Source organism: Typopeltis vanoorti, chromosome 4 (genome assembly GCF_054136105.1).
Source record: "Typopeltis vanoorti isolate ZY-2024b chromosome 4, IOZ_Tvanoo_1.0, whole genome shotgun sequence".
Classification (NCBI taxonomy): Eukaryota; Metazoa; Arthropoda; class Arachnida; order Uropygi; family Thelyphonidae; genus Typopeltis; species Typopeltis vanoorti.
Window position 1 is genome coordinate 43,691,356 of NC_143552.1, and position 26,438 is coordinate 43,717,793.

Consider the following 26,438-nt stretch of genomic DNA (forward strand, 5'->3'; position numbering starts at 1 on the left):
TAAATGAGATTTGAACAGAATCGCCTTTCTCAAGGGACACACTCAGAGAAACTAACCTAGATAGGAGGTCACGTATATTATAATATGGAAGAAATAAGAGTATTTCTCTGTAAAAGAAAATATTCGACATCTATCCTTACTGCATTTGGCCATGATTTTTTTTTTTTTTTTTCTATAGATGTTGCCTCTTCGGTAATTCAAACTCATTAGTTTTACAATCTTTAGTCTCTGTGGAGTTTATGTCTGGATTTTTATGTGTGTATCCTTCAAGAAAATGAGCAACCACAATTCTTTTAAATGAAATATTAATTTTATTTTTGAGCACTGCAAGACTTGCCCACTGTGCAATAAATTATTCGATAATGAGTGACTAGACAATCTACATTATACAATATTAATGGGCTTGTACGATATATATATATATATGTATTTTGAAACTTTTTTTTTTTGCAACAAAACTACAGAAAAAAATGAACTATATTTTTAATACATTGTGAACATTATTTTGACTTTATAGCAAATGCACAAAAACTACGGAACATTATTTTCGATTAAAAAGAAAAAAAATTTTTGATATCATTACTTTGACACAAAACAAAAACCGCCAGAAAAACTCTATTTTCTCAGAACCGAAAATTATATATCAACCACTAATATTTGATAGAAATAACAGTGAGCAGTAATAAAGGCTATTGCTCCAATGTAAACCGATAGTATGGTGCACAGTCATGATGTACCACTCATTACGGCATGTGATTTCTCCCTCTGGTCCCAAAGAATTCAGATAAGCCGTAATAGCCAGAAGGTGAAGGAGAAAAGTAAAATGATCATTATCTTCAACAGGATAGTATAACTAAACTGTGCTGTTTGCAGTTTCTTTCAAGATCAACGAACAAAATACATTTAGCCATTCCTGATTTTAAGATAAGGCATTTTTTTATTTTTTTAAATGAGGAATTCTTTTAGAAAGTAATGCGTCGTAAAGCTGCAAAATTTTGATGTTAAATGTCAAAAGCTTCCACCCGTTTGCAAAACTATGTTTCCAAATTTGTTATAGGAATTTATGTATTTTTAAGTGGAGTTCTGTGTTTAACCCGTGATTTAGGAACTAAAAACTAGAGCAGAACAATTACACACAAAACAAAGTTCATTTTCGAAAGGTACCACACAATTTTTTACGAAAAAAAAACAAAACAAAGTAACTTTCTTTTTCAAGTATAGTCCATAACTTTTCCCCTCCAGAATGTTATAATTGCAAGAAAAATAGCTGAACATATTTCTAACAGACCATGAGTGACAACCTCGTATTAATAAATCTGCCACAGTTTCTTTACAAAATTATATTTAAGTTACAAAAGATAGATATATCATTTTCTTTGGGTGGGTATGACTAACATATTGCTTTTTACAATAAACTTTACGAAACTACAGAGCTTCGTTATAAAAGAAAGCTGCAAGCTTCAAGATTTTCTTACTTGTATAAAAAGCAACATTTAAGAGGTATGAAATAATCTTGATTTTTCGCTAACAAAAGCTGCAAACGACTGTTTGACAGGATGTAAATACAAAATGCAGTGATATAAATTGTGCAAACTTTGATATTTACTAAGGTCACTTATTTTAAAAGATAACCTTATTTTTTTTTTTTTTTGGAATACTCCTCTCCAACTGAGATATTTACATAAAATCAGCTGTGTCTTTCAAATTATATGAAATTTAATATAAAGATACACATTTAATTAATAAATCATCTAACTACTTAACAGTTTAACAATTTGATAACTAAAAACTTGTAGTGTCGAAGTATTGCCACAAATAAAAAGCATCTTAGTATTTTTTCTGTTTGTTTTAATTTTAAAAGGAAAAAAAAATCCAGTTTGTTATTTGTCAACCTTAAAACAAAAATATCCTTTGTATTATTAATACATTTAGTACAAGTTCAGCGATTGTTTATTTGGTGGAATTTTTTCTATTACCTTACTCTTCAGACGCATACATCCACTTCGGTGAGTGGATATTAATAACACGATTACAAAAATTCAAAAACGAGTCCTTTTTTTGATCCGTTGGTAAAATCATAATTATACACGAGTGTATATTACTTCCCTGTTAACTTGACTGGAAAAGATGAAAATTTTTAGTTTTTTCGTATTTACATCAGCAAAAATAATAAAAAGGAAATATATTTCATTTTTCGAGCCTCAAAACTTCTGACTAATTGTTATGGGTCGTTGACACTAACAACTACATTGAAAAATACTTTATATTTTACAAATCGACACGAAGAAAATAGCCGAGAAGTAGCCTTGAAACGGAGATTTTGATATTATAAGGCTGTTTATATGATTTACGATAGGAAAGTGAAAATCGTTTAGGTCATAATAAGTAATCAATAAAAGTAGTCTTATTCACTCTGCTAGAAAACACAGTAAAAAAAGAAGAGGAAATAGGCTGACTAGTACAGGCTAATTGACACTTAGCCTAAAGCTGAAATGCTGCAGTGCATTTCGCTGTTATATGACCAGAACAATTACTGTAGCGTGATATTACTTAACAAACATCTGTTAAAATGCAGTATCTCAAAAATACGACTTCTGTTATTTGTTCCATTCGGTATAAAAATCTTAAATAAGGACTTTGTCATGTTTCTTTATGAAAAGTAAAAATTTCATACAGTTATTGACAAAAAAAATCTCTGTTAATGTCATGATGCCGAAACACCAGTCGTTAAACATAGAGGTGATAACAACTGACAAGAATTAACAACAGATGCCGTTACTGTGGGTACGGCAAAATCGAAAACATTTTGCTGAGCAGCACGAGACGGTGTTAACGAATCTGGATCTGGAGTAGTTGCAACGATGGCAAGCAGAGGTGATCGTGGAGATGGTGTGGGTTTGCAGCATTTTATGGATGGAGCTCCAAATACCTGAGATTCGAAGGAGAGTAGCTGACCCATGAAACTAAAGTTGGGAGAGACGATTCGTCTTCTGGATTTCACGTATTCATATGCTTCTTCCATCCGAAGGTGTTTGGCGGCCATGAGGTAAGCGATACATATTGTTGCTGAACGACTTATTCCAGCATGACAATGAACAAGAACTTTGCCATTGAGCGACTTCACCTGATCTGGGGAAAGAAAAAAAAAATCGTTAATAAATTTACTGAAAATCTATATCTCAATGAAAATGAAAATTAATGAATCATATAATGTTCAAAAGTACATCCTTCTATCTAGCACTTGAAGTGAGAAAACATTCAGAATGATACGATGGTTTAAAGCCTTTTGGAAAGAAGAGAGGAAATGGCATTGTTCATTTAAATACGATACTTATGCTAAGCAAAACAAACTCAACTTCAGCCAAAATGTAATTCCGACAAGCATTCTCCTAAAACAGTGGTTTCCAAACTTTTATGCCTTGCATCCCTCTTAAAATATTTTATAAAGTTCACGTCTTCCTTTCAGAACAAGTTACCATACTGCACAATTCAAATCATCTCAACCAAGTAAAAGACTTAAAAAAATGTTTCTCCGTATGTCGTTTTTTTAAAACACGGGGTTACATATCAACATCCCTCGCAGAAAACCATTCGCTCTTCAAGGAGGAAGGGGGGGGGGTGGACTTCATTTGGGAACCTCTATTTAAAGTATGAATATTATTAACTGAGCCACACCATTCTGTTATCACTACCTGAGAAAGTACATATCATACAAGTATACGCTATTTAGCTTTAAAATATTTCGATTATTAGTTATTTAAGTTCCAGTAGAATGCAATTCGAAGTAATTTAATTCGTTCACATTGTTCTATGAAAAATTTGCAAGTTTACAACCTATTGTTTCATTTAAAGGGGGAAAAAAGGTAGCTCAAAGTAATTTTTAAATAACTGAAAGATTCAAAGCCGATGCCGCATTTTTCATAAATGATTCTATAACGCTTTAGTTCAAGCAAATGACAATTTAGTGTGAGCAATCGGACAAGACACTAAAAGGCCTTTTTAATCCGCAGTTGTTCATGATTAGGATTAATTATGATCTAAAAACAAGAAATACGAAGTAGCATTAAGAACAAGTATTAATCTTACCCGATCTCTTATTGAATCTTAGTTTATAGGAGAATAACCATAATCCGGGACAAAATGTGTACCTTTGTTGGAATATTTTGAATGAGATTGTAGGGAATGACTGTAGACAGTGAAATTCAATAGCGATTTTGAGATGAAAATGCGACAATTTCTGAAGATTTAATAAATGTGGACTACTACAAGGAAGGGATTTTTAGAAAAATGAAATGAAATGAAGACAGAACTTTCTAGGCATTCAAATTTCTATAGATGCTGATGAAACGTTTCGAGTACAGGAATAAAGGTTTTCAGTGCTGCCTCACAGAGGCAGCATTGAAAACGTCATTAATCAATAATTACAAATTCATTTAAAAATTTTATTATTAGGTGACACCGCTAAGAGTCCAAGGACTCATCACTGGAGAGCACAAAATCTATTTCAGAAACAACACAAAGTACAACACGAAATTTTACAACAGAATCCATTTCATACATGATTTGTGGGAGGCCATTAGAAGATAATCTGATACTCGACATTTTCAATCTGAGATTCTGTTATTTTATGATTCTGGTCATTTCTTTCATTAGCTATGTTCACATTTCAAACTGCCAATACTATCTCTTCGTACACGATATTTTAGTGTTTTCACCCTTGAGTTGTATTTCTACGGAAGGGATGATGTTCTGAAAATAGCGAAGGGAAACGGTTCTTTTTGAATGAATGCATCTTTCTCTCTACTGCGCTTCTAAAGCCTTATTGTAGACTGGTTGTGACACTGGGAACAACTCGATTTCCTTATTAGGGAAGACTGTCACGTGGATTCAATTATTATGCACGTTCTCTTCCATTTAGCTCATTCAACGTTTATACTTACGCTACGTATGGCACATGCAAAACGTCATTCATGGTATGGTTCACGCTTGGGGGCCACATGGTGCGCGCGCGCTCCAGTTACGCGTAGCTGGGAGGAAATGTAAAAACGGTCCGACCCGAATGAATGACATGACTGAGGGGCAAGGAGGGATATTCGCCATGTGTGCCACTACTTTCAATCATCTATGGCATAATCATTCGTCGTGACAGCGGTCGCGTGTCGGTTATATGCATCTCCGCCAGCTGGGGTTAAGGATCTGAAACGAGGGAGAGGAACCGGATCCTCAAACGTACCAAATGAAAATAGCCACATTTATTAGGGAGCGGATATCTACAAATTCTAGCGTATGTGACCGTCGCTCATTATAGGCTTATGCAGTTGTCAAAACTTTCCCTCGTAATTTGACCTTTTGAAATTTCCTATCTGAGAATGTGAATTCTGCGTTTACAGATTTCTCATATCGATCAAACAAAAATAAACCAATAGCTTAAAGAGACTTTCGTTTTTTTTTCCTCCTTCTCAAATCATACTTCGTTGGAAATTATATTTTACATGACAGTGAGTACTGAACACAAATCATTAAATGCCAATTTATCTCTATATCTCTCATACTTTGAATAGTTAAATAATACTGGTATAGTGATAATAATCGCGGATATTCTTATTTTTTAAAAGTGGATCCTGATTTCTTTTTTTTTTTTTTTTTAATTAAGAATTTAATTGCACGAGGTAGGCTTCGATCTAGGCATTTTTTAATGTTTAAATGGGCTATGATGAGATCGGATCGTTTATCACTACTAATTTAATAAATAGGTAAACTTTATTATCCATTTCTATAATATTCATCTCTAAAATTCTCATTTTAGGCCACATCTTATTAAAGAATTTCACTCGTTATTGTCTAACTACAGTTTCAAAAGCAAATTGGCCACATCTTAAGTAGAGCACAGAGAATTACTATTCTTAGAACTTAGAAGTTTTAAGAAATTTAACTTTCGACAAGGCAAAAGCTCGTATCTAATTACAAGATCCAGTAATTTAATTTCTATATTAAGTGATAACTCATTAGACCTTAATAAACTACAAGTTATTTATTATATTATATAATAAGCAGAACGTCTATCGTGTGCGTGTGTGTGTAAGTGTTGCCCACTCCCAATTCTTTCCCTCCCATCCTCTTTCAGTTTTTGTACGGGAAGTTAAATAAATCCAAACATACACGCGTATGTCGAAATCCCCTTCCTCCCGCCATTCGTAGGGGTGCTAAACGAATCCGCCACCGCGCCGGAAGAGGTGTGAATGGTCATCTACATTATCGACTTCCGCTCTTACAAGGGATGGTGAGTGAGAGAGCGAGCAGGACAACAGAGAGCGGTTATGTGGGACAAAAAGTGTCGGGCTGATGTTGACAACACGTACGGCATCCGGGGTAGAAAGGAAGAAGGGAAAAAAAAAAAGAGTCAACGGTTAAACATCTTCCTGTAGTTTTAAAGTGTGGCGGGTGGGAGGGGAGGATGGCGAACACTAGAGCTCGTTTTGTGAGATTGTATACCACTTCCTTTCTCCCTGTTTAGTAACGTGATAAAAGGCAGTAAAACTGAAGTTAAAATCTGTGGGATGGCAAAGACTAGGAAGCTATATACAAGTCTGAAGTAACCGGAAGAGAGTACTTTATTATTATTATTCATTACTTGGGATAAAATAAATTATTGTTAATTTTTATGGCTCAACTATAACAGTCCTAATCCGTTGTTTGTTGTCAATGTCACAGGAAGTTTTAGACAGTGCGTATTTCAAATTCTAATCTGCCCACGAACAACGTCATTGCTATTAAACTTCAAATTGAAACAGCCGCAGAAACTGTCATTCGTACATATATGTCAAATAAGAGGCAATTTCTTGACAGAGATCAGTCGAAGCAGTAACTGGAGTTGAATATAAGAGTAGTGACTTAGATATTTCCACTAAGTCACAACCTATAAAGAAGTTAATGTCCATAGATCAGAAATTATGACATGGAGACTGGATGCTTTCTGTGCATGGACGACATAAGAACATCAGCTTCCTGCATGTTTATCTGCTGCTCTTCTTTTCTTTACCTCTTAACACCATTATAACAGTAACCTCCAATAGTTTCACTCAAGTTAAAATACCCCCCCCCCCCTTAAAAAAAAATCTCTTCCATATCTACTTCGACATATTTGGTAAAGACTAACTTAAATGACCCAACTCCAAATTTGTGTCACAAATTTGGAGTTGGGTCATTTAAGTGTTGTAATTAAATTAAATTTAATTTAATTACAACCACGGTCCATCTTAACTGTTCCAACGACACTGCGTGTTTCTTCTGCAAACAAGAGTGATGCTTGTGCTTTTGTGCTGTCTGACAATATCGAGAGGAAGCCTAATCTTCTATCTTCTCTTTTTGACCTTCTGTGGCTTAAGATTTTTTTTTGCCTCAATATATTTCTATGTTTCATACACCTACTTTCTTTATCGCTCTCCCGCTTCTGAAAATCATCCTTACCTCTTTTTTTCTAATCTTTGAGACTTAGTTTCCTTAATCCAGATAAACTAAAACCGAAGTCATCTTATTTGGAGACTTTCATGTTCACAACTCCAATCGTCTCCCCCCCCTTTTTTTTTTAATATTCAATATATTGACGAAGCAGTAACGGAAACATTCTGAATAATGCTTTTCTGTTCTCAAGATCCAGATGCTTGGAAATGTGTTACAGAAATTATCCCTCTTTTAATGGGGTGATGACAATCTAGTGACAACTTTCAATGCTTCCAAAACACAAATTTGTCTTTTTTTCTCGCAAAAAAAGACCTCAGTTCTTCTGCCCTTACCTTTCTTAATGCTTAAAACTCAAGATCAGATTTCTCTTCTTGGACACTTATCCGTGGCTTTTTCTGACCCAAAAGCATGAATTTTATAGCATCCTCTGCCTCCAAAAAAATTATTTGTTCAAGATGTTACTTTTCATTTATTCAGCTATTAACTCTGCAAAAATTCCAAATCCACCCTACCTTGAAATACTGCTCTCATATTTGGGGTGTTACACCAAAAATCTCTAAAATCTCTAAATGCACACACATATATATATATATATATATATATATATATGCATTTATTTAGCTTCCGTTGACCAACGGATAAAAAAGTTGTCAGTTATTGCCTGTTGAATGTGACTTAAGATTGAGGTTCTCTTCTACTGAGTCAATGGTTAACCGGTACAGTCACTGCTGTTAAAGTATTACATGTCATCTTGTTCATTTTAAGTGAGTCAATTCTGTGTGATAACTGGGCAGTATTAGTTTTAAAAAAAGGAACACTTCACTGATTGAATTCAACATCGTACGTCAGAAGAAAAAAAAAAGTTTGAGAAATTCTGCTTCAGAAGAGTCATAATTGCTTCATAATCCTTGGATTCGTGCTAATTCTGGGGAGGGAGAGGAGGAGGAGGGGGTGGAATTACAGGAAAAACAGCATCCGTTTAGGGATAAATACAATTTAGCTTTAATATACATTTTAAATTGCTGCTTCAATTTATTCCCAACAAATGGAATATTTCTTAATGGTAACTTCACAGATGTTAAAACTCAGAGATAAAACGCAATTTTCATGCATTGCATTTTATTCTGATAATAAAAACTGAAAGAAAATAACGAAGAGTTCAACGTCTATCCATTGACATTGTAAAAACAGTTGGGTGCGGCAGTTCTTTCCCCTTCTCGGTAGCCAATCACACATTGATAGGGAGGAAGGTCATTCATATAGTCTGATCGTTAGCAGGATACGGCTGAATGCAGTGGACAACTCGGTACTTTGTTATTGTCTAACGACTGGCGGATGTACACATAAAGTAAAAAGGGAGTTCTGTAGTTATGTCACGTGGCGGATCAAGTGACGTCAGTTGCATGTTAGGGATAATGTTACCATGATGAAAACGAGGGCTATATTACAACCGACAAACAGAGGAAGAGGGAATGACGCAAATAATATATTTCCTGTAAATATCGCTGAGTGCCATCAGACCGGAAAAGATCTACGCAATCCATAGAATTTTATGATTTAGCGATATATTACTTCAAACCAAAACTGATTATCAATGCATTCTAGATACAGATCATACAAAACAGTAGAATTAAAAAAAAAATAATAATAATAAAAATAAAAATAAATAAATAACATAAAAACAAAAATATTCATAATATCCCACAATAGGATAACATTTTATGTTTATCAATAATTAATATTACGGCGTATAGGACGACCGGCGTACAAGACGAGGCGTAAATTTTAAGCTTATGTCGGTTGTATAAGACGACCCCCCCCCCCCAATTTCTTCTTTCTTGTATTAATGCAACGATAGGTATTGTTGTTATATCCGTTATTTTTATTTATTTATTATTATTATTTTTTTTTTTTTTGCATAGCATACATTTAGTATTTACGCGAATTACCCTAATTAAAAGTGATTAGCCCCAATTTTAATTCATTATGAATTTTGTATTTTTTTTTAAATTTTAGGATTATTAAAATTGTTATCACTTAAAATCATGGAACCAGCAACAAAACGAAGAAAGTATCAAGCTCGATTTAATATAAGGGTAACTGAAATGGCAAAGCTGCTGGTTCGAATCCCGCGTAGGCATGGATGTTTGTGATTGTCTTCCACCTTCATACATTCCTTCACCCAAGTATAGATATACTCTCCCAATATGGACTGGGTCACCATGGGAGTAGTAGACCCAAACCTCCCGCGATGGGAGAGGCTTTCACCCTACAGTGGGTAGAAAAATAGGCTGTTCATCATCATCAACTAATAACTGTGCTGCTGCAAGAAAGTTTGACATAACCGAGAAGATGGTAAGAGAATGGAGGAATCTATGAGCGCTGCATCACTTGATATGTTGTGCAATTTTGTGATCAAATCATGGAATAAAGTAAAAATAGAGACTGTAATAAAATCATTTAAAAAGTGTGGTATCGCTAATCTTATGGATGGTACGGAATATGATCTGTTGTGGGACACTGATGACGATGAAAACGAAATCAGTTCACCGGATTCGAACTGGGATCCATATGACGATCATTTAAACAATGAATCTGAAGAACTATTTTCAACAGATGATGAAGAAAATTAACATGAAAATTGAGGTTGATTATTATGTGTTTTTTAAGACTTACATCTATGGTAATATTTTAAATAACTTTATGTAACAAAAAATTAATCTGATTTGTTTATAAACACTGCCTATTTTTTTATATAACGATGTTTTGTAACTACCTAAATGTTCATCCAAGAAATTAAGCTTCCCTTTTTATATTCGCCGTATAAGACGACCCATTATTTCGAGGGGTTTTCTGTAGTATTTGAGAGTCGTCTTAAACGCCGACATATACGGTATTTTATTTATTTTCTCTCTCTCTCTCTCGTGGAGAATTCTCAGCCTCTGACGAGTTACTTCTCATTTTAGATTCAGATACAACCATTCTGTGATATATTCTGTCTTATTGTCAAAGTTAGCCCTTAAAAAAAAAAAATGCCGACCTGCTTAGCATCTTCACTATCCAACCAACAGGTTGCGAGTTCGCATCCCACCCTGGATCTGGATGTTTGCAATTGTCTTTAACCTAACTTTAACCCACGTCTTATAGGAGATGAATTTCACTGCTCGGTGTAAAATGACTTCTCTGCTTATTGCAGGCCTGAAATAGTTTTGGAAAGTTCCCTATTTGGTGTCTATTAGTACGGTTCCGGATTATGTAAAAATTAATGAAAATATGGAAAAAAAAATCCTATCCTTAGACACGTGCAGTATTAATGTATTATAGGTTTACAGCTTTTCTTGGCGGGAATCACATAACATTACATATGATGAGAAAATCATCATTAAATAGCATTACTTTTGTTCGCTTGTTTTCTGGCTTAAAAAAAAAAAAAAAAAAAAAAAAATATATATATATATATATATATCTTTTCTAGGCTGAATTTAATAGTCCAGTACAAACAATTTTAAAGCAATGAATCACTGTTTTATGTTCAGTACTTTTCAAACAAAACATTTTTTGCCAATTTGCACCAAATACGTCTTAACTATACTAGATTCACCATATGTTTGCAACAGGATGGATTGCATGGAAACACTGCATCATCCTTTTTCAAGATTACATGAACATTGTATTTTGTTAACGCGATAATGTTAAAACACCGGGCCAATCGCTATTCTTGCTTTCGTTATTGAGTATGACGTAATAACTACCATATTGCGAAAAAGGATTCAACATAAATTCTTGTTGTTGTTGTGTGTGTGTGTGGGGGGGGAATCCAAATGTTAGTTACCCCACTACCCACTAAGGCTCGTGGTATGTTTTGCAATACTGCTAGTGACGTTATGTAGGATATATTCAGGAGACGAAAGAACCGTTTTAGGTTAAATTTGAGAAAATAGGAAGAACTATAGTATATAGAGCGATTATACGTGACTGCCAAATTAGAAAAATTTACAGTATGCACATGTGCAATATGGTTGCTGTAGTAATAACTAGAAATGAAAATTAAAATGAAAGCAGTTTATTATTAGTTTTTAGGGCATCCTGCCTACGAAAGGTTATATACAATCGTAAATTATTAACGATTATTACTAGACTAATGGTTAGATAATACGGAAATATTGGCTTTAGAGACCAAACACGGAATTTTTTTAATACATATCAAAACCTTCAATAAGCAGAATGGTGGATCCCAATGGATGACGAAATGCGTCTCACCAACATCTTAAAGACATTCACATAATATGTTGCATCATTGCTGCTGCAACGGATGACAGGCGACAAGTAAAAAAAAAAAATTATCTTCAATTTTTTTGAGCGCTCTTCTACGCTTTTTTTTTTTTGTTTGTTTTTATGTACTGAATAAATACTGATGAATACCAAAAAGGAAAGCATTTTAAAGATTATCATGAGTCATACGAGAACTACTTTGTAGTATCAGAACAAAAACAAATCCACAAACGGTCTGAAAACTCAATATATATATATATATATATATATATATACATATATATTCAGATCCTACATATTTTGTTATTATGAACTTAAATACATTCATTCTCTCATTTTCTTCATTGTATTTCACAAGAAATGAAAAGGAATCATTGCTGAAATAATAATCTTACCAATAAAGTCAATAGATTCTTGAAACCAAATGCTGATATCCTCGCAACCCGAGTCTTCTACTGGGATGGATTTGTAAGTAAATGAGTCCTCGAAGTAATTAGGACAATTCTGAGATACATTCATGAGAGCAGTGATTCCAAGTGCCTGGAGGCTGTTTTTACTCGAGGCATGGTAAGCACTCCCAATGTAGAGATGTGGCAGGATTTCTACAGGTTCTTCTTGTTCTTCTCCAAGACTATGCATACGCATTGAATCGAATCCTGGAGTAACTCTAGTTCTCGCTGTTGCTTTAGGACTGCGGGGTGTAGATCCTCGAAGATTTACGGCACAAGTAAGTACAGCTGGACTTGAAGATGCGACGTAGGAAGGGACAGGTAAAGGAACGGATGATGTGCATAGATGAGGAGACATCTGACTAAACCGACTGTAACCACCTGAAAAAAGCAGAAGAAAATAATTTAAAAAAACCTCTTAATTCACTGATGAAAGCTTAAAAACACAATAATTAAACACAGTAAACGTTAAGTTTTGAATAGTTAATTATATTAAGCAGCAGTTAGCTGTTGTAGGGACTGTTAGTATATCTGCAATTAAACCGACGGTATTTCGATTACTTAATAGCGATGAGTCTACATGTAATTAAATTAGGCAAGTGGGATGAAAAAAAAAAAAAAAAAACATGCGGTTATTACATCATGACGCCTGTAAAGGTGTGCAGTAATTTTATTTATTTATTTTTCATACAAAAGCGGAAAATGAATATTAGTTTAGTCATACAGGAAACTGATGATGGAATGGAGGTGCACTAGAATATTATAACCGGAAGATGAAGAAAGCTGAATGATCGCTTATTTGTCTGCACTTTTGATTATGCATTTCTGTATCATTTGTCATTCAGAATATTGCTTTAATTTTATAACTTATTATTTGCAGCAATTTCTTCGATATGGACTACTAGAATGAAAAGAAGAATTCCGAACGGGAGCAGCATTTTGTTTTCATTATATTACATAATATATACGGCTTCAGGATTTAGTGGCCCCTTCTGGTCTATTTCAAGGTCTTTATCGGAAGTTACGAATTGCCAGATTTTATTCCATAGGCATTTTAGATGAGCTTTCCCTTCATTTAAAAACATAACAGACTATTTAGATATAATATTCAACACCATTATTTTAGCGTTCTTAAAATTAAACCAAAAACTGAATTAAAATACTATTCTAAATTATACAATATTTGAACGAAAGAAGATGTTCAGCACCTTTCATAATTAGACGTCTACATGGTCTAACATCTTGTCATATCAAAAGTTTATAGGCATATCACAAGTTCGCCATCAAGTGAATTCAAATGCACTTGAAACAGTCTCATCTAGTATATCATGTTCTAATATAAATAAATAAATCCCCCCAAGGGCCTTTTATAAGCCAAAAGAATAGTGGGAGTTCATTTAATCGTGACTCTGTTGAAGAAATTTGAGTAGCCAGTCTGTGCTCTTCTTTTCAAGTCTTCGGTGTAGCTGAGGTGAAGTATCAATGAATTAAGCATTTCCAGGGAGTACTGCAAACATTGCAGCGCTATGAGAGAGACAACAAAGCAGTTCGTGTGCTAAAAGTTAAGCAAAGCAAAAAAAAAAAAAAGTATATGGCTTAAATGCTGATTTAAACACGTGTTTATCATTTAAATGAAAATGAAAATAAACAGTGATTGAATGATTCTAACATTTTGCCTGTCACAGAGATATTACCGGGGGGAAGTATAAAATTATAACATGAGTACAGGCAACACGATGATAATAGAAATATTAGACTTAGAGCCTAAGATCATACGAAGTGCACTCTGTAAATTCATACTTATTTAGAAATCCTGAATTATTCGGAAATTTATTTGGGTATATTTATAAATATAGATGTACGAAACTCTCCAAAGGTATGAGAAACTGATTTTAAAGGGGAGGTACAGTTAAAATCGTGACGGTTTTAACTGTACCTCCTATGATGTAGTTGTGACAAAGATGAATTTTGGAACTATTAAGCTATCATTTAATTTCCTTATTCTGAGCTGTACTGTGCTCCATTTCCATTACTGTCAGCAGGAATATCAGTTGCAGCTGGATTCCAAAAACTTCGGTGTTTAAAAAACAAAATAAAGCAATGTTTTAATTCCTTCAGCTTGATATAAAATGCTTTAACACGAATCTTGTATCCTGTAGCTATTAATTATGTTTTATAATGCAGCAACGCTCATTGCCTCAAAATCTTTTAACATTCATCTACCCACCCACACACAACAATAAGTTTCACACAACTGAAATATACAGTTTGACTTACGAGAGAGGAGACGTGTGTGTGTGTGTGTGTGTGTGCTCTGAAGCAAATCTATACAGTTTACTTGGGACATATGTAGCGGAACAAGTACTGTATTTCTTTCCTCCTTATTAACTCCTTGCATGATTACGACTTTCACGTTAAAAATAAATTAAAATGCACATCCGAAACATTACTTCAGTTTCTGCCTCAAGCAAATGTTTTGAAATCGCTCTCAGAGAGAAAATCGATTTAAACCGGAAGCTTTGATGTTCGGTATAAAAGAAATTTATCGATGTGAATATTTTATTGCATGAAGAGAATCGAGAGGAAGTAAAACATCTTACACAATTATCCAAGGACTGCAGTGAAAGAAATTACCATCTTTAGATGTCACAAAAAGGAAACAAAGAAAAACAGTGCAGGATAACAGTGGGCGGATAATGTAAAAATTAAAAATAAGCACGAGTTGGACCAATATTATCGAAAAAGCATCTAATAGGAGAGACACGCTGCACCCAGTCTTTTGTTCAAATATAATTCGGTGAAAGCGAAAAGCAGACTTTTCTTTGATGTCTAGTATTAATATTACATTCATGTCGTTCGAATTCTGTTTTTATACAAGCAACTTTTAAGGATTCGTGACTTCAGATTTCCTAGCTGTAATCTTGTGTGTGAAACTCCTTTTTTTTTTTTTTTTTTGTACGCGAAAAACATTTGATATTTGGGCTTTTTCCTTTGTGTAATTAACCCTATTTCGAACTATCCCAAAATATAACGTAATAACATATTACGTTATACCACTCAAAGCTTATGTGGTAAGTCATCACTTATTCCGTTAGCGATGTCCTGATTGCTATGGAATGCAGTAATCAGGACATTGGTAACGGAAAGTCACGCTTTCCGTCTGAGATAGCGGCAGATGCCAACGTAAAAACAGGCACATGACAATTTGCAGTAAAGCAATTACGTTTCTTTTCTGACGTCACAGATTTGCTCATTGTTTAAAAGTGAGAGGCGTTAGCATTGGGAGGAAGGGGGGGGGGAATACTTTCTGATAAGGAGAAAGAGAACAAAAAACATTCGCTGTTTCCTTATTATAATACGGCAGTGCTATTTTAAATATTAGTAATACGTGCTCTTATATCCAGTTGATTATTAATACATTTCATTCTCTCATATATTATTTCCTAATGCGTACTTTTTAATTAACGTGATGCGTTAAATGCACCAAGGGAAACACATCAATTACGGGAACGTGGGGTGGGGGGAATTATTGCCATTCTTCGGCATATTTTCTGAATAATTCAGTAGTACTTCTAAAAGTTATGAGTGAATATACTGTTTCGTGAATGTTTGTAGGAGCTATTATAAGCATCATTCGATTCTGGTGGTGAAACGCCTTTGTGACGAGGTTTCATCAGGTGTTTTATGGTAACAAGAGACCAGAGTTCAAATCTCGTCTTTGATGACAAAAATCAACTTAGCCCTGCTTTTCAAATAAATTAATCAATCAATGGATCTGAACACAGATACAGTTTTTCTGTGCTATAAGAATAGCTCAACTGTTCTGAAAACAAATGAAATAGTTGGATCTCAGTATCTTGTTGAAGATGTTTTGCCATGACATCAAGTTGTGATTTGTAGGAGGCTATATGAGATTCTTATTTGGAAAGAAAGTAGTGATTACTCTAGAATAGTTAGTCGGAATGTTCATCTCATCTAAGAAAGAGATGTTATCCTTTGCGTACTTGCATATGACGTAGTAGTTATAACTGCCTCAAAATACTTGGAGATAGTTATAACTCTACCTTTCTTAATGAATTAAATTCAAATGTGGAAAAAATAAGAAAAAAAAAGCTTACTATATTAGTTTATGAAAAAAAATAATGTAAAAAATCGTGTATATATCTATTTGCAAATGTTAGTTCTATATTCGGCCAGTTTCTTGCGACTCTAAAAGTTGTAAGTTTAGCAAGCTATTCTGGACATCCGTTCTTCAACTCACTTTCTAAATAAATTTAACTCATTTCCGGTGCTTATTTGGAATATTCTCTAAAAACAGAGCCAACAGAGTAAGCTGTTCACTTAAACTTTTACGAAAGGACTAGGTTAAGGTCCTTCCTCCTCCTATTTTTTTATTTTTCCTTGAAATATTTATAACGCAGCTTCATTGGCTGCATATGAATGCCACAGTAACCTTGAAGTTTAGTAATCTATACTCCCTCCCGGAAGTTGCATTCCCCACATCGTGCCGGACTTTTTTCGTCGTTCTTCCTCTTTTCCTTCCTTCCTTCAACACTCCCAAGTCTCCCTTCAAATGTTCGGCCAAGAGATGGTGATTATTATTATTATTTTTTACTACAAGATGGGATTCAGCAGTCGATCAGTCTTACTTTTGTTCCGCAGTGCAATGCACGCGGAAGTCTCACCTTTTCTTCTCTTTTTTATAAACGGATCTTTTACTATCCTTACAATGTTCGGTGCATTCCGAGCGAGAGGTCAACCGAGCGAACGATAAAAAGTGGTGGGAACTAAAGCAAACGAGCTGAAACCGTGAATGAACGCATGGCTGGCGCACGTCTGTTAACATGGGAGGTAATAATCGTCCAAAAAGAACTTGGCTTACGGAGTCAAAGCGGAAAAAAAAAAAAAAAAAGCTAGTAAGAATAAAAAGAAAAAACAAGGGTTTATTTTGAAATTTTTAGTGCTGGAGGTTGAAAATAAACAGAAGCAAGAAAGAAAGTAAAGGAAACATTGCCGAAAGGGAAGATTCAGTTTACAAATAAACAAAAGAAAAGTAAACAATTATTAAATATAGCAAAAGATTTTAAAAAAATAACAAATAAAAAAAGGAGAAACACAATTTCCCTACATCTAACTTGAGCTGATATAATCTTCCAAAACACAATTGAAATATATAAAATGCTGATATCATAATTATCGGAAATTTGATGATGCGAATGATATTCTAACTATCCAGTATTGTATAAGAGCACAATACAGAAATTTTTGAAATAGTTAATGATGTTAAAAACGGTTTAAAAGTGTGCAACTTTCTTCTGACTAACAAGACAAAACAATACGAAAGCCATAGTGATATGAGCATGCATCCCGAAAATGTGGTTGCTTTGACCACACATGTATATCAACCGTACACACGAGATGTCACAAGACCTATCTAGAAGAGTGCCATGTATAGGCAAGTTGCCAGCGTGAACGACGGAATTTGTTGATGTGTTTCTTGAAACTGGAGGTCGTAGTCGTTGGGGAAAAAAAAAGTAGACGGAATACAAGTCGGTCGGATAAGTTTCAAGTTGAACTGTGTATGAATGTTGTAAGGCAGCTTACTCGTGGTTTTACATGTTTCGAGGAAAATGAAACAGGACATCTACAAGAAAGCGATTGTAAAGAATCTACGAAAGAAAGGATCTTCTATCAAAGCAAATCGCCCTCTTCAGAGGGATTTGGAGTATCACTCCCAAATGCGAGGACTTACATATAGATTAGAAAAAAAATCCTTAGAAGAGATTATTTGCCTAGAAAATAACAGTTTAATATATTCATATAAATTATTTATATTTCTTACGATGTCGACACATGGGCGATAAGTTCGGAGTCAGTTTCTTTAAATGGTGTCGTATCGATATCATTGATGAAAACATTACCCAGTATTTTGAAATAAGCATTGTATGTCAATTCTGTTTAGGTACATCTGATTTTATTTATTATTCATTACTGCCAAGAACTTTGCAATCCTTAAGACTGCGAGTGTACAATTTAAACGGGATAGATTAAATCATGAAAAGAAAAGTCTTGATATTCAGCAGCTATAATGATTTGAATTTAAGTACCACAGTAAAAAGTCAACTTCCTTAACTGAGAATCCTTGTTACTCACGTAAGTCACCGGTTTCAACATATCTAATGCAGTATTATTCTAAAATTTACTTCCAATTAGGATTTCAAACCAAACTGATTAATAATCGATGGAAAAATGCTTCATTTAGCACGTTGAAATCAAAGTTTGAAGCTCCTCACCCATCTCCTCGATACACGCACACTCGGCTATCTACATATAAAGTAAATGCGAACTATTTCAAATAAAATAAAATAAAGAAACATCAAACATACGCGTTTACATTTCATTACAATCAGGAATATTTTAAAAACCGTCTTACTGGAATGCTAAAATCCTTTGCTGTGGTTCCTAAATAACTTTTTGTTTCAACATGTCTTTCAAATTGAAAAGGGAAGTGAAAGATTTTTCAGAAAGGCAGTCATTCAACTGTCAGTGATTTCCTTGAAACCAGTCCTGTATATCTGCTTGATATTGGTTTACTTAATAGCACGTGATGCACAGACATAAGAAGGAATGTGGCGAATTGACAGAAATTTTACCTCTTGTAAATAAGGAAATCACATCATTGTATGGATAAGCGGATAACTTTTTTCTTTCTTTTTCTTTTTTTTTTTTTAAATTATTATGCGCTTCAGCAATTTTGGAGATTATTTTTCGACTTAAGGCATGGAAATCTGTTCCTGCTCGCTAACCCTAGGTTATTGTTTATTTAAAAAAAAAAATTTTTTTTTATTCTTCACTTGTCTGAGTAGAAAGTGTATGATGGTTCAGCGACTGTTATTGTCCTTATTTTTTAATAGAGACATTTATATTTTCGTATAACTAGAAATCAGTAGAAAATGTATGTTATCGCCAAATGACCGATACAGAGTAGTGGGTTTTTGACAGGGTCTCCCCTAGGAATTTTGCCACCCCTTCTCCCTTATTTTTCGTATAGTTTATGCCAACTTCGTCGCCCCGTGCAAATGCACGTCTTGCTCCGTCGGCCCTGGTTTTTGAGGTAACTTTTTTTCGTTTTTGTATTATAGAGAAGATATTCATTAGAAATCATTCAAAGTATCGTGAACGGATCATGTCATGCTTTGCTCTTCCATCACTATTTTATCATTCGAAGTCACGATGAAGCAGAAATATTTCCACAGTCTGCTATATCTGCTAATTGTATGTACTCATGGGCTGCTTTTTTTCTGTTTTGCAGGAGAACAAACTCTGCTATCTTCTTATGAAACTACTAACTTATTTTGAGTTGAAAAAAAAAAGCACTTATAAATGTTCACGTATCATCGAGATTAGAACCTAATTCTTTTCCAATCCACAAGGTCTCATGTCGCTTCATCATCCATACGACTGCGCTCCGGGAGGTGCCTTCAAGATGACACTACAAAAAGACTTTAAAAAAACCTTTTTTTGGGGGGGGGGAGGGGGCTTTGACAAGTAGTGTTCTTGGGAATAACCGAGTTGAAGCCATTTATTTGACTTTTTCAATTCTGGATCAAATGAATCAATAAATACGTAATTCGCTAACACGGGACGGTTCATTATCAATTGCATGCATGCATATGTGTGTGTGTGTGTGTGTGTGCGCGCGCAAGACAGATTTTATTTTGGAGACTGCCACGGAAGAAAGGTCAATAGCAATCATGGATTAACATGCAGAAAGTCTTAAGATCAAGGTCGGTTGCATTTCTTTTTAATTTAAAATATTCTTCAAGGGAAAACTGTCATCACTGCATGAAACTGGATAACCATCCCTCACATTTTCAAAAAAAAAAAAAAAAAAACTGTTACATTTCTCGTGACTTCATAGCACAGTGCGAATCCATATCCTTCAACTAAAGGACACACATCTTTGTCCGCCTGTACTACGGAGGTGTTTTATTAGAGGCCTGAAATGAGAACCTATATTACAGGAACTAAATCAAAGTTTGTTTTCTTTTCCTTCCTAAACCTTTCGCTATGTAATATGATTAATGACTGGCGGTTCTCGAAGATGCCATGGAAAGGTCTCAGCACATATCTTCCAGGCCGACTGATAGGTCACTCAAGTGAATTTAATGGCAGCACATTACGTAGTTTCTGCGTCAGCTCGCAAGTAAACAGAATGCCACTTCAAATTAAGGGGATAAAAATCCCTTATTGTTTTACAGCCAGTATGCGAAACTCTAAGATCGAGAACTACGATCTAAGAGTTTCATGCCGAAGAACTATCGGCATTTATGCCTTTATATATACCTTTATGGCATTCGTATAGTGAAGGTATGTAAGTTCTTTTCACTTAAACTTTGATATCATCCAGGTCTACCTACTCACTGATAAGACCTCAAAAAAGGCTAAATTACATTATGAGAAAATATCAAGGATAGTGAGGAAGCTTGCTCCACCTTTGCTTCGAGTTGCCTTGGTGTTGTACTACCAGGGGGTCACTTACGCTTGGATTCGCCGATAGTTCTTCGGCATGAAACTCTTAGATCGTAGTTCTCGATCTTAGAGCTTCGCATACTGGCTGTAAAACAATAAGGGATTTTTATCCCCTTAATTTAATTAACTTCGCCGGAAAAAAAAAAAAGCCGTTTGGCTTTTCATCTTAGTTAGAATGCCACTTCATTTCCATATAGTTACTTGAAAGGAGTCTCAGTACTACTCCTTCCGTACATCTTGTCTCCGTAGCATAGTCGGAAGCAACGATGGCGTTTGATCAGAATCTCATCTAGGAAGCTAGCAAATATAATGGCTGTTTGAATGAAGACGGGTTAGTCAGTCTCTTACATAAAAAGTCAGAATTCTCTATGCAAAAAAGTCAGAATTTTCCTTCGAAAAAACTGAAAAGGTTGGCTGGAAAATTCTGCATAGTTAACAGCTAGTCATCTCCATACAAGTTGGCCTAAACGCGCTTCATTGATTAAGCGTTTGGAATGTTCCCAATTTGGGAGGGTGCGTGTCTTAAGCATCTTGAATATACCCCCCCCCCCCTCCCCCAGATGCATTCACGTAATTTCCAGAGCCGCCATTGCTCAATTGGTAGCGACTCTTCTTATCAGGTATAAACACATCACATATATTAAGAATTATCAACACGTTAGCACAAGAATATTTTAATATTTGCCAAATATTTCAGTCTGAAATTAATAGACTATCATCAGTGGCTTGATAGGAACAGTTTTTACAAGGTGGAATACAAACAATTGATCATTCAAAAGTAGAACGAACCGCATGATGTTACATTGCTAAGCATTAGAGAGGTAAATTTCAGAGTGATGAATAAATTATAGGTATTAATTCACAATTTCATATAACAATCTTAATTTATAAATTCAATTAAAGATAATATTAGACTAATGTAAGAATTAGAAGGTCTCAATTGAAAAAAAAAAAATTTTTTTTTTGAATGATCAATTATTTGTATTCTACCTTGTAAAAACTGCTCCTATCAAGCCACTGATGATAATCTGTTAATTTCAGAGTGAAATATTTGGCAAATATTAAAATATTCTTGTGCTAACGTGTTGATAATTCTTAATTTCATGTCACAAGTGTCTCTCAAGAATACATCACATATATATCAGCCACAGCCAAAAAACATTTGGGGGTGTGTGTGTGTATATATAATCACATTGATTTTTATAACTATTGCTGTTTATATATATATAAACAGTAATAGTTATAAAAATCCATGTCTTATAGACAGCCACCTCAGTCTCAAAGTGTAAGCTAGAGAAAGTAAAATGTTATTAAGAAAATCATAAGGAAAGAGAAAATACATATACAGTACTGTATGATTGCTTAATGGTAGCCTAGTGTAATCGATACGATTGCTTCACGGTAGCCTCGTCTATACAGTAATGAATGAATCGTTATAAAATTTTTATTTCATGCAAATTAATTAAGTCTAACTAATTAATTAATAACAGTTAATTTTATGCAGTTATGATTTAATACTGCATCTTTACGTTTGTTTAGATTTCTCTGGACTGCGAACGGTGCCACGTACGGTCTGTGTTTTGTGCGTAATTTTTGATAAATTTTACTTTTTATAATAAATTTGGGTATACTTTATGGTAGTAAATGATAAAATAAACTAGTATCTACATATATTTTATGCATTCATGTGACATTAATTTTTTCGATATTTCTAGGCTACGTGGTTCGTCTGCGAGTTTTTTTGAAATTGTCGCAAATCTCAAAAAATTTTCCAATATACTTATTCAAAAAACTCCTCGTATAAGTGGATCCGCGCTCTTCATTTTAGTGACTAGAATGAAGCCTATAACATTTTTCTTCTGCAGACTTCGTGTCATATAAGTGACTATGAAGCTCACTTTGAGAGGGAAACTCATTCCATATTGCCAAAAGAATTTACCTCTTGTTTTTATAACAGGGTTTCACTTAATCAGAGAACAAAGCTAAATTGAAAGGATCCCAAACTTTGCAAAACCCTATTTCTCCAATATAACACAGATGTGAACCAAGTACAACTTGACATTTATTTCTGTATAAAAAAGCAGAATCAAAGTGCATAAAGAGCTGTGTGTGTGTGTGTACGCGCGCTGGTATACACACACAAAGTCTGCTAACGCCTTTTATTCCTCAAAGGAAAGGAGAGGGTACTTAGCCCTAACTTTTCAACCTGGAGGAAGGGGGGGAAATTTCCATCCTTCAATAATCACAGATAAGTGGCCCAACAATGATTTTAACTAGCATCCGGAGAAGAGAGTACGGCAAACAATTGCCGCTATATAGTCGTCACTAACCCTACTACTATATATTATTATCCGAAAATAGTAAGAGTTCTTCAGTCGATTTTCAGACTAAAAACTCAAGTTTCAGGGTTAAAAAGACTTCCCTGCCTATACCAGTGATGGATGAACTCGGGAACTGATAGAAGAAAGACTTGGAAAAATTTTCTTAGTCAGCGACTAGAATCAAATTTAAAACGGTTCCTTCTTTACGTGGTTAGCCCTCTGGATGTAAACGCCTTTTCGACAGGCCTATAAGTATGCACGCACGCGCACACACATTTATTATTATAACAATTAATAAAAAAATCCATCTTGTTAGTGTAAACTGACTAAGTGGACTACTTTTGTTCGTATAAAGATACATATTTGAGCAAAAAAACAAGTGCTTTGTGGGATATCCGTTATTAAAACTTAATCAACACAAGAGCACAAGTTGGAGATTTAAAAAAAAAAAAAAAAACATACGAATATGCACGAAATTAAACTTGTGAAGATCCCGCAACTAGGCAAATTGGCCAAGAGTATGCACGCAATTTACAAAATTATTGTGAGCCTGTAGGTATTGCAGATTTTTATTATTATTGGTATCATTGTATCATTTATATTAATGAAAAAACTAAATCTCAGAATAACGATAAATGAGACACTTACTATTACAAGACCAAGTTCTCCCCTTACCAACTAATTTCCCATTATGCTGTTTATTAATAATCAGTGACATTTCGTATTACATCATGGTCTTCTCTTTCGTGTTTGGCTCAATGACCTGTCACAGTCCAATTATTTAGCTTACTACAAACCTCATGCTGCATATGACAAGACTGCTTTTGGTTGTAAATGGCGTGTGTTCTTCTGGCTAGTTTGTCTGTTTTGCGGAAAAACTATGTTAGCTGGTTTCAAAGTCCTGATAACGGTTCTTTACGTCTTAGACAGGATTCGAACCTAGGTCTTTCCAACCAAATGGCTTTGTCTATACCGACTGTATTACAAACTTCCATAAATATTCAACTAAAAAGCTTTCCTTGCACTTATTGAGACTATTCATGTTAGACTGCGGGCGTGGTTGACCGAGTGGTTAACGTATCTACTCTCCGACCAACAGGTTGTGGTTTCGAATTCTGCCGTAGGCATGTTTGCAATTATCTTTAAGTGGACGATGAATTTCATCGACTGGTGTAGATCACCAGTCGATGATCTACACTAAGTTGCAGGTTTGGTCTCTAGAGCAGGGTTAACGGATTGCGTAAGAAAAAAAATATCAATAAAAATCCTTAGCCTCCCCATGATACTAATATTTTAGGTTTACAACCTTGCGTGGGTGGAATTAGCAAAAATAAAGTTTGTGTGATTTTTAAAAGCACAGTATCTTTTAAATTTGACTTCCAATTGCTCATTTAAAAAAAAAAAAAACCTAAAAGGGCATGATATTGTTCATTTCATTCCTAAACATGTATTCGTTTCATATTCTCCCACAAATATCTCGCTTATAATAGCTGTAGCCTACAATCCTGCAGTCTCTTTTAGTATAAGTCATACCTTCATTAATATTGCAATGTTCAAAAGTTCCAAGTGTTAATGTGCTCGCACTTTAGGACACTGCATACAAGTATGGAGGTTCCCTTTACAAAAGAATATTGATTTGCCAGAGAAAGTACAAAGGAGAACAACAAGAGATAATTGGACTACCTACCAATCGTCTTCGTCCACCTACCAGATCATCTTCTTTTATATTCTGCTTCCTACTCAGCAATCTTTCTCCCTCTTTTTTTTTTTTTTTTCCTTCTCTCATTCCGTGAAAAATATCTCTTTTCATTTCTCCTTCCGGGATCTATGTCAAAGCTACCCTTGGAATTTCACCGCTGTCCATTCCCAATCCACTTCCATCTACGTCTCTTTATTTCACTGGCAACAATTTTTGCTTTTCCTATATATATAGGCGACTCATCACTTGTTATACGTCATGGCAAAAATATTTTTAATGTTTTGACCATAACGAAACCGAACCATTTAATTTGATTTCCTATTTTTTTTTTGGAAAATAGGAAATCAAAATTTCCTATTTTCGCGTCTTAATTTTTAATTAAGAATTAAAAAAAAAATAATCTTAAACAACAATTTTACTGCATTGATAAAATCATATTTTTCCATTAATTTTTTTTTTTTAACCTTCGGTAGTTCCTTTCAGCTAACTATGATATGATTAGTTTGATTTTAGTGCTCCCAATAAACAACAGTTGACACAGAAGACAAAATGTATTTAGAATTAAAAATCACATGAATTTGATAGCTTTATCAAACTGAACTTTCTAGTCAAGCCAATCTTTGTTTTTGAAGAGCAAATATTGTTTATATTTGGCTTTTAATGACATTTTATGTTATCTTGGATACTGATAAGCAGTCAGTTAACATTCACGATCAAATGCTTATTAATTTTCATAAGTACGCATATTTTAAACGAAATTTAATTTACAATCAACTTTTAAAAGTTTGAAAATATATGCCAGAATGTAAAATTATAAAAGATTATCATACCTTCTAACACGTATATTGATCTCAAACCTATTTCGATTTGGAGACAACGTGCTACAAAGAGAACAATCGATTCTTCTGTTATAGATCTTTGATTCAAGTTTTGTTCATCATACAGTATGACAGCATGACACAAACCTGCTACCAACATATCACGAACATCTGCAATTGGAATAATTGTTCGCAAAGGAAGCCTTCCTCCTGACCGTCGACGTAAAATTGCTGGACAGTGAACATTTATGGCTCCATTTATGTGACCTTCATTATGAGCTAGAAACGATCTACAGTCTAAAAGCAGAATTCGTTGTGTCTCTGATTGCTTTTCACTCTTACTATCTATGATATAGTTGTTTTCAACATAAGCCTCCATCTGCTCGCATGACAAGTTGTAAAGACCAGCCATAGTCCCCGCTACGGTTATACGTTTGTGCCGTCCTCTTCGCGGCTCCTCGAGTCGAAGGAACGCAGGCATGAACCCTTCTTCTTAATAATACAACTAGAATGGAATAAATCTATTGACAGTTAATGATATAACTAATTAAAAGCTTCACAAATTCATCCAAATCGTAAGAACACGTCTCTTATTCAAACATAACCATACTATTATCAGCAGCACGTTGTAGTAAGTTATAAAATGCTTGAATGGGATTTATGAATGGAGCCTCATCACCAAATATAAACAACATTCATCATCCGCAGATAAAAATAGCTACACAGTAAGAGAATAAATTTGACTTCTACATTTCATTTATTGTAATATTATTCACAAAATATATATTAAAATGCTGTGAAATATAAGTTACTTTTACTTAATATGTTATTTTAGTATATTTATGATGTGATAGTGCTCAATAATACATTATTAAGCCGTTTAACA

General features: G+C 34.3%; 1 protein-coding gene across 1 annotated transcript; it reads right to left on the bottom strand.

The window, feature by feature from the left end:
• Window positions 1-444: 444 nt before the first annotated feature.
• Window positions 445-26,042, bottom strand: LOC150107265 (dual specificity protein phosphatase 1-like). The gene is made up of 3 exons (XM_090391117.1): window positions 25,565-26,042; window positions 12,129-12,563; window positions 445-3,129 (listed from the first exon to the last, which is right to left on the bottom strand). Exons 1-3 carry the CDS (start codon window positions 26,031-26,033, stop codon window positions 2,705-2,707), a joined length of 1,329 nt encoding a protein of 442 aa, XP_090247243.1. The 5' UTR covers window positions 26,034-26,042; the 3' UTR covers window positions 445-2,704.
• Window positions 26,043-26,438: the final 396 nt, after the last annotated feature.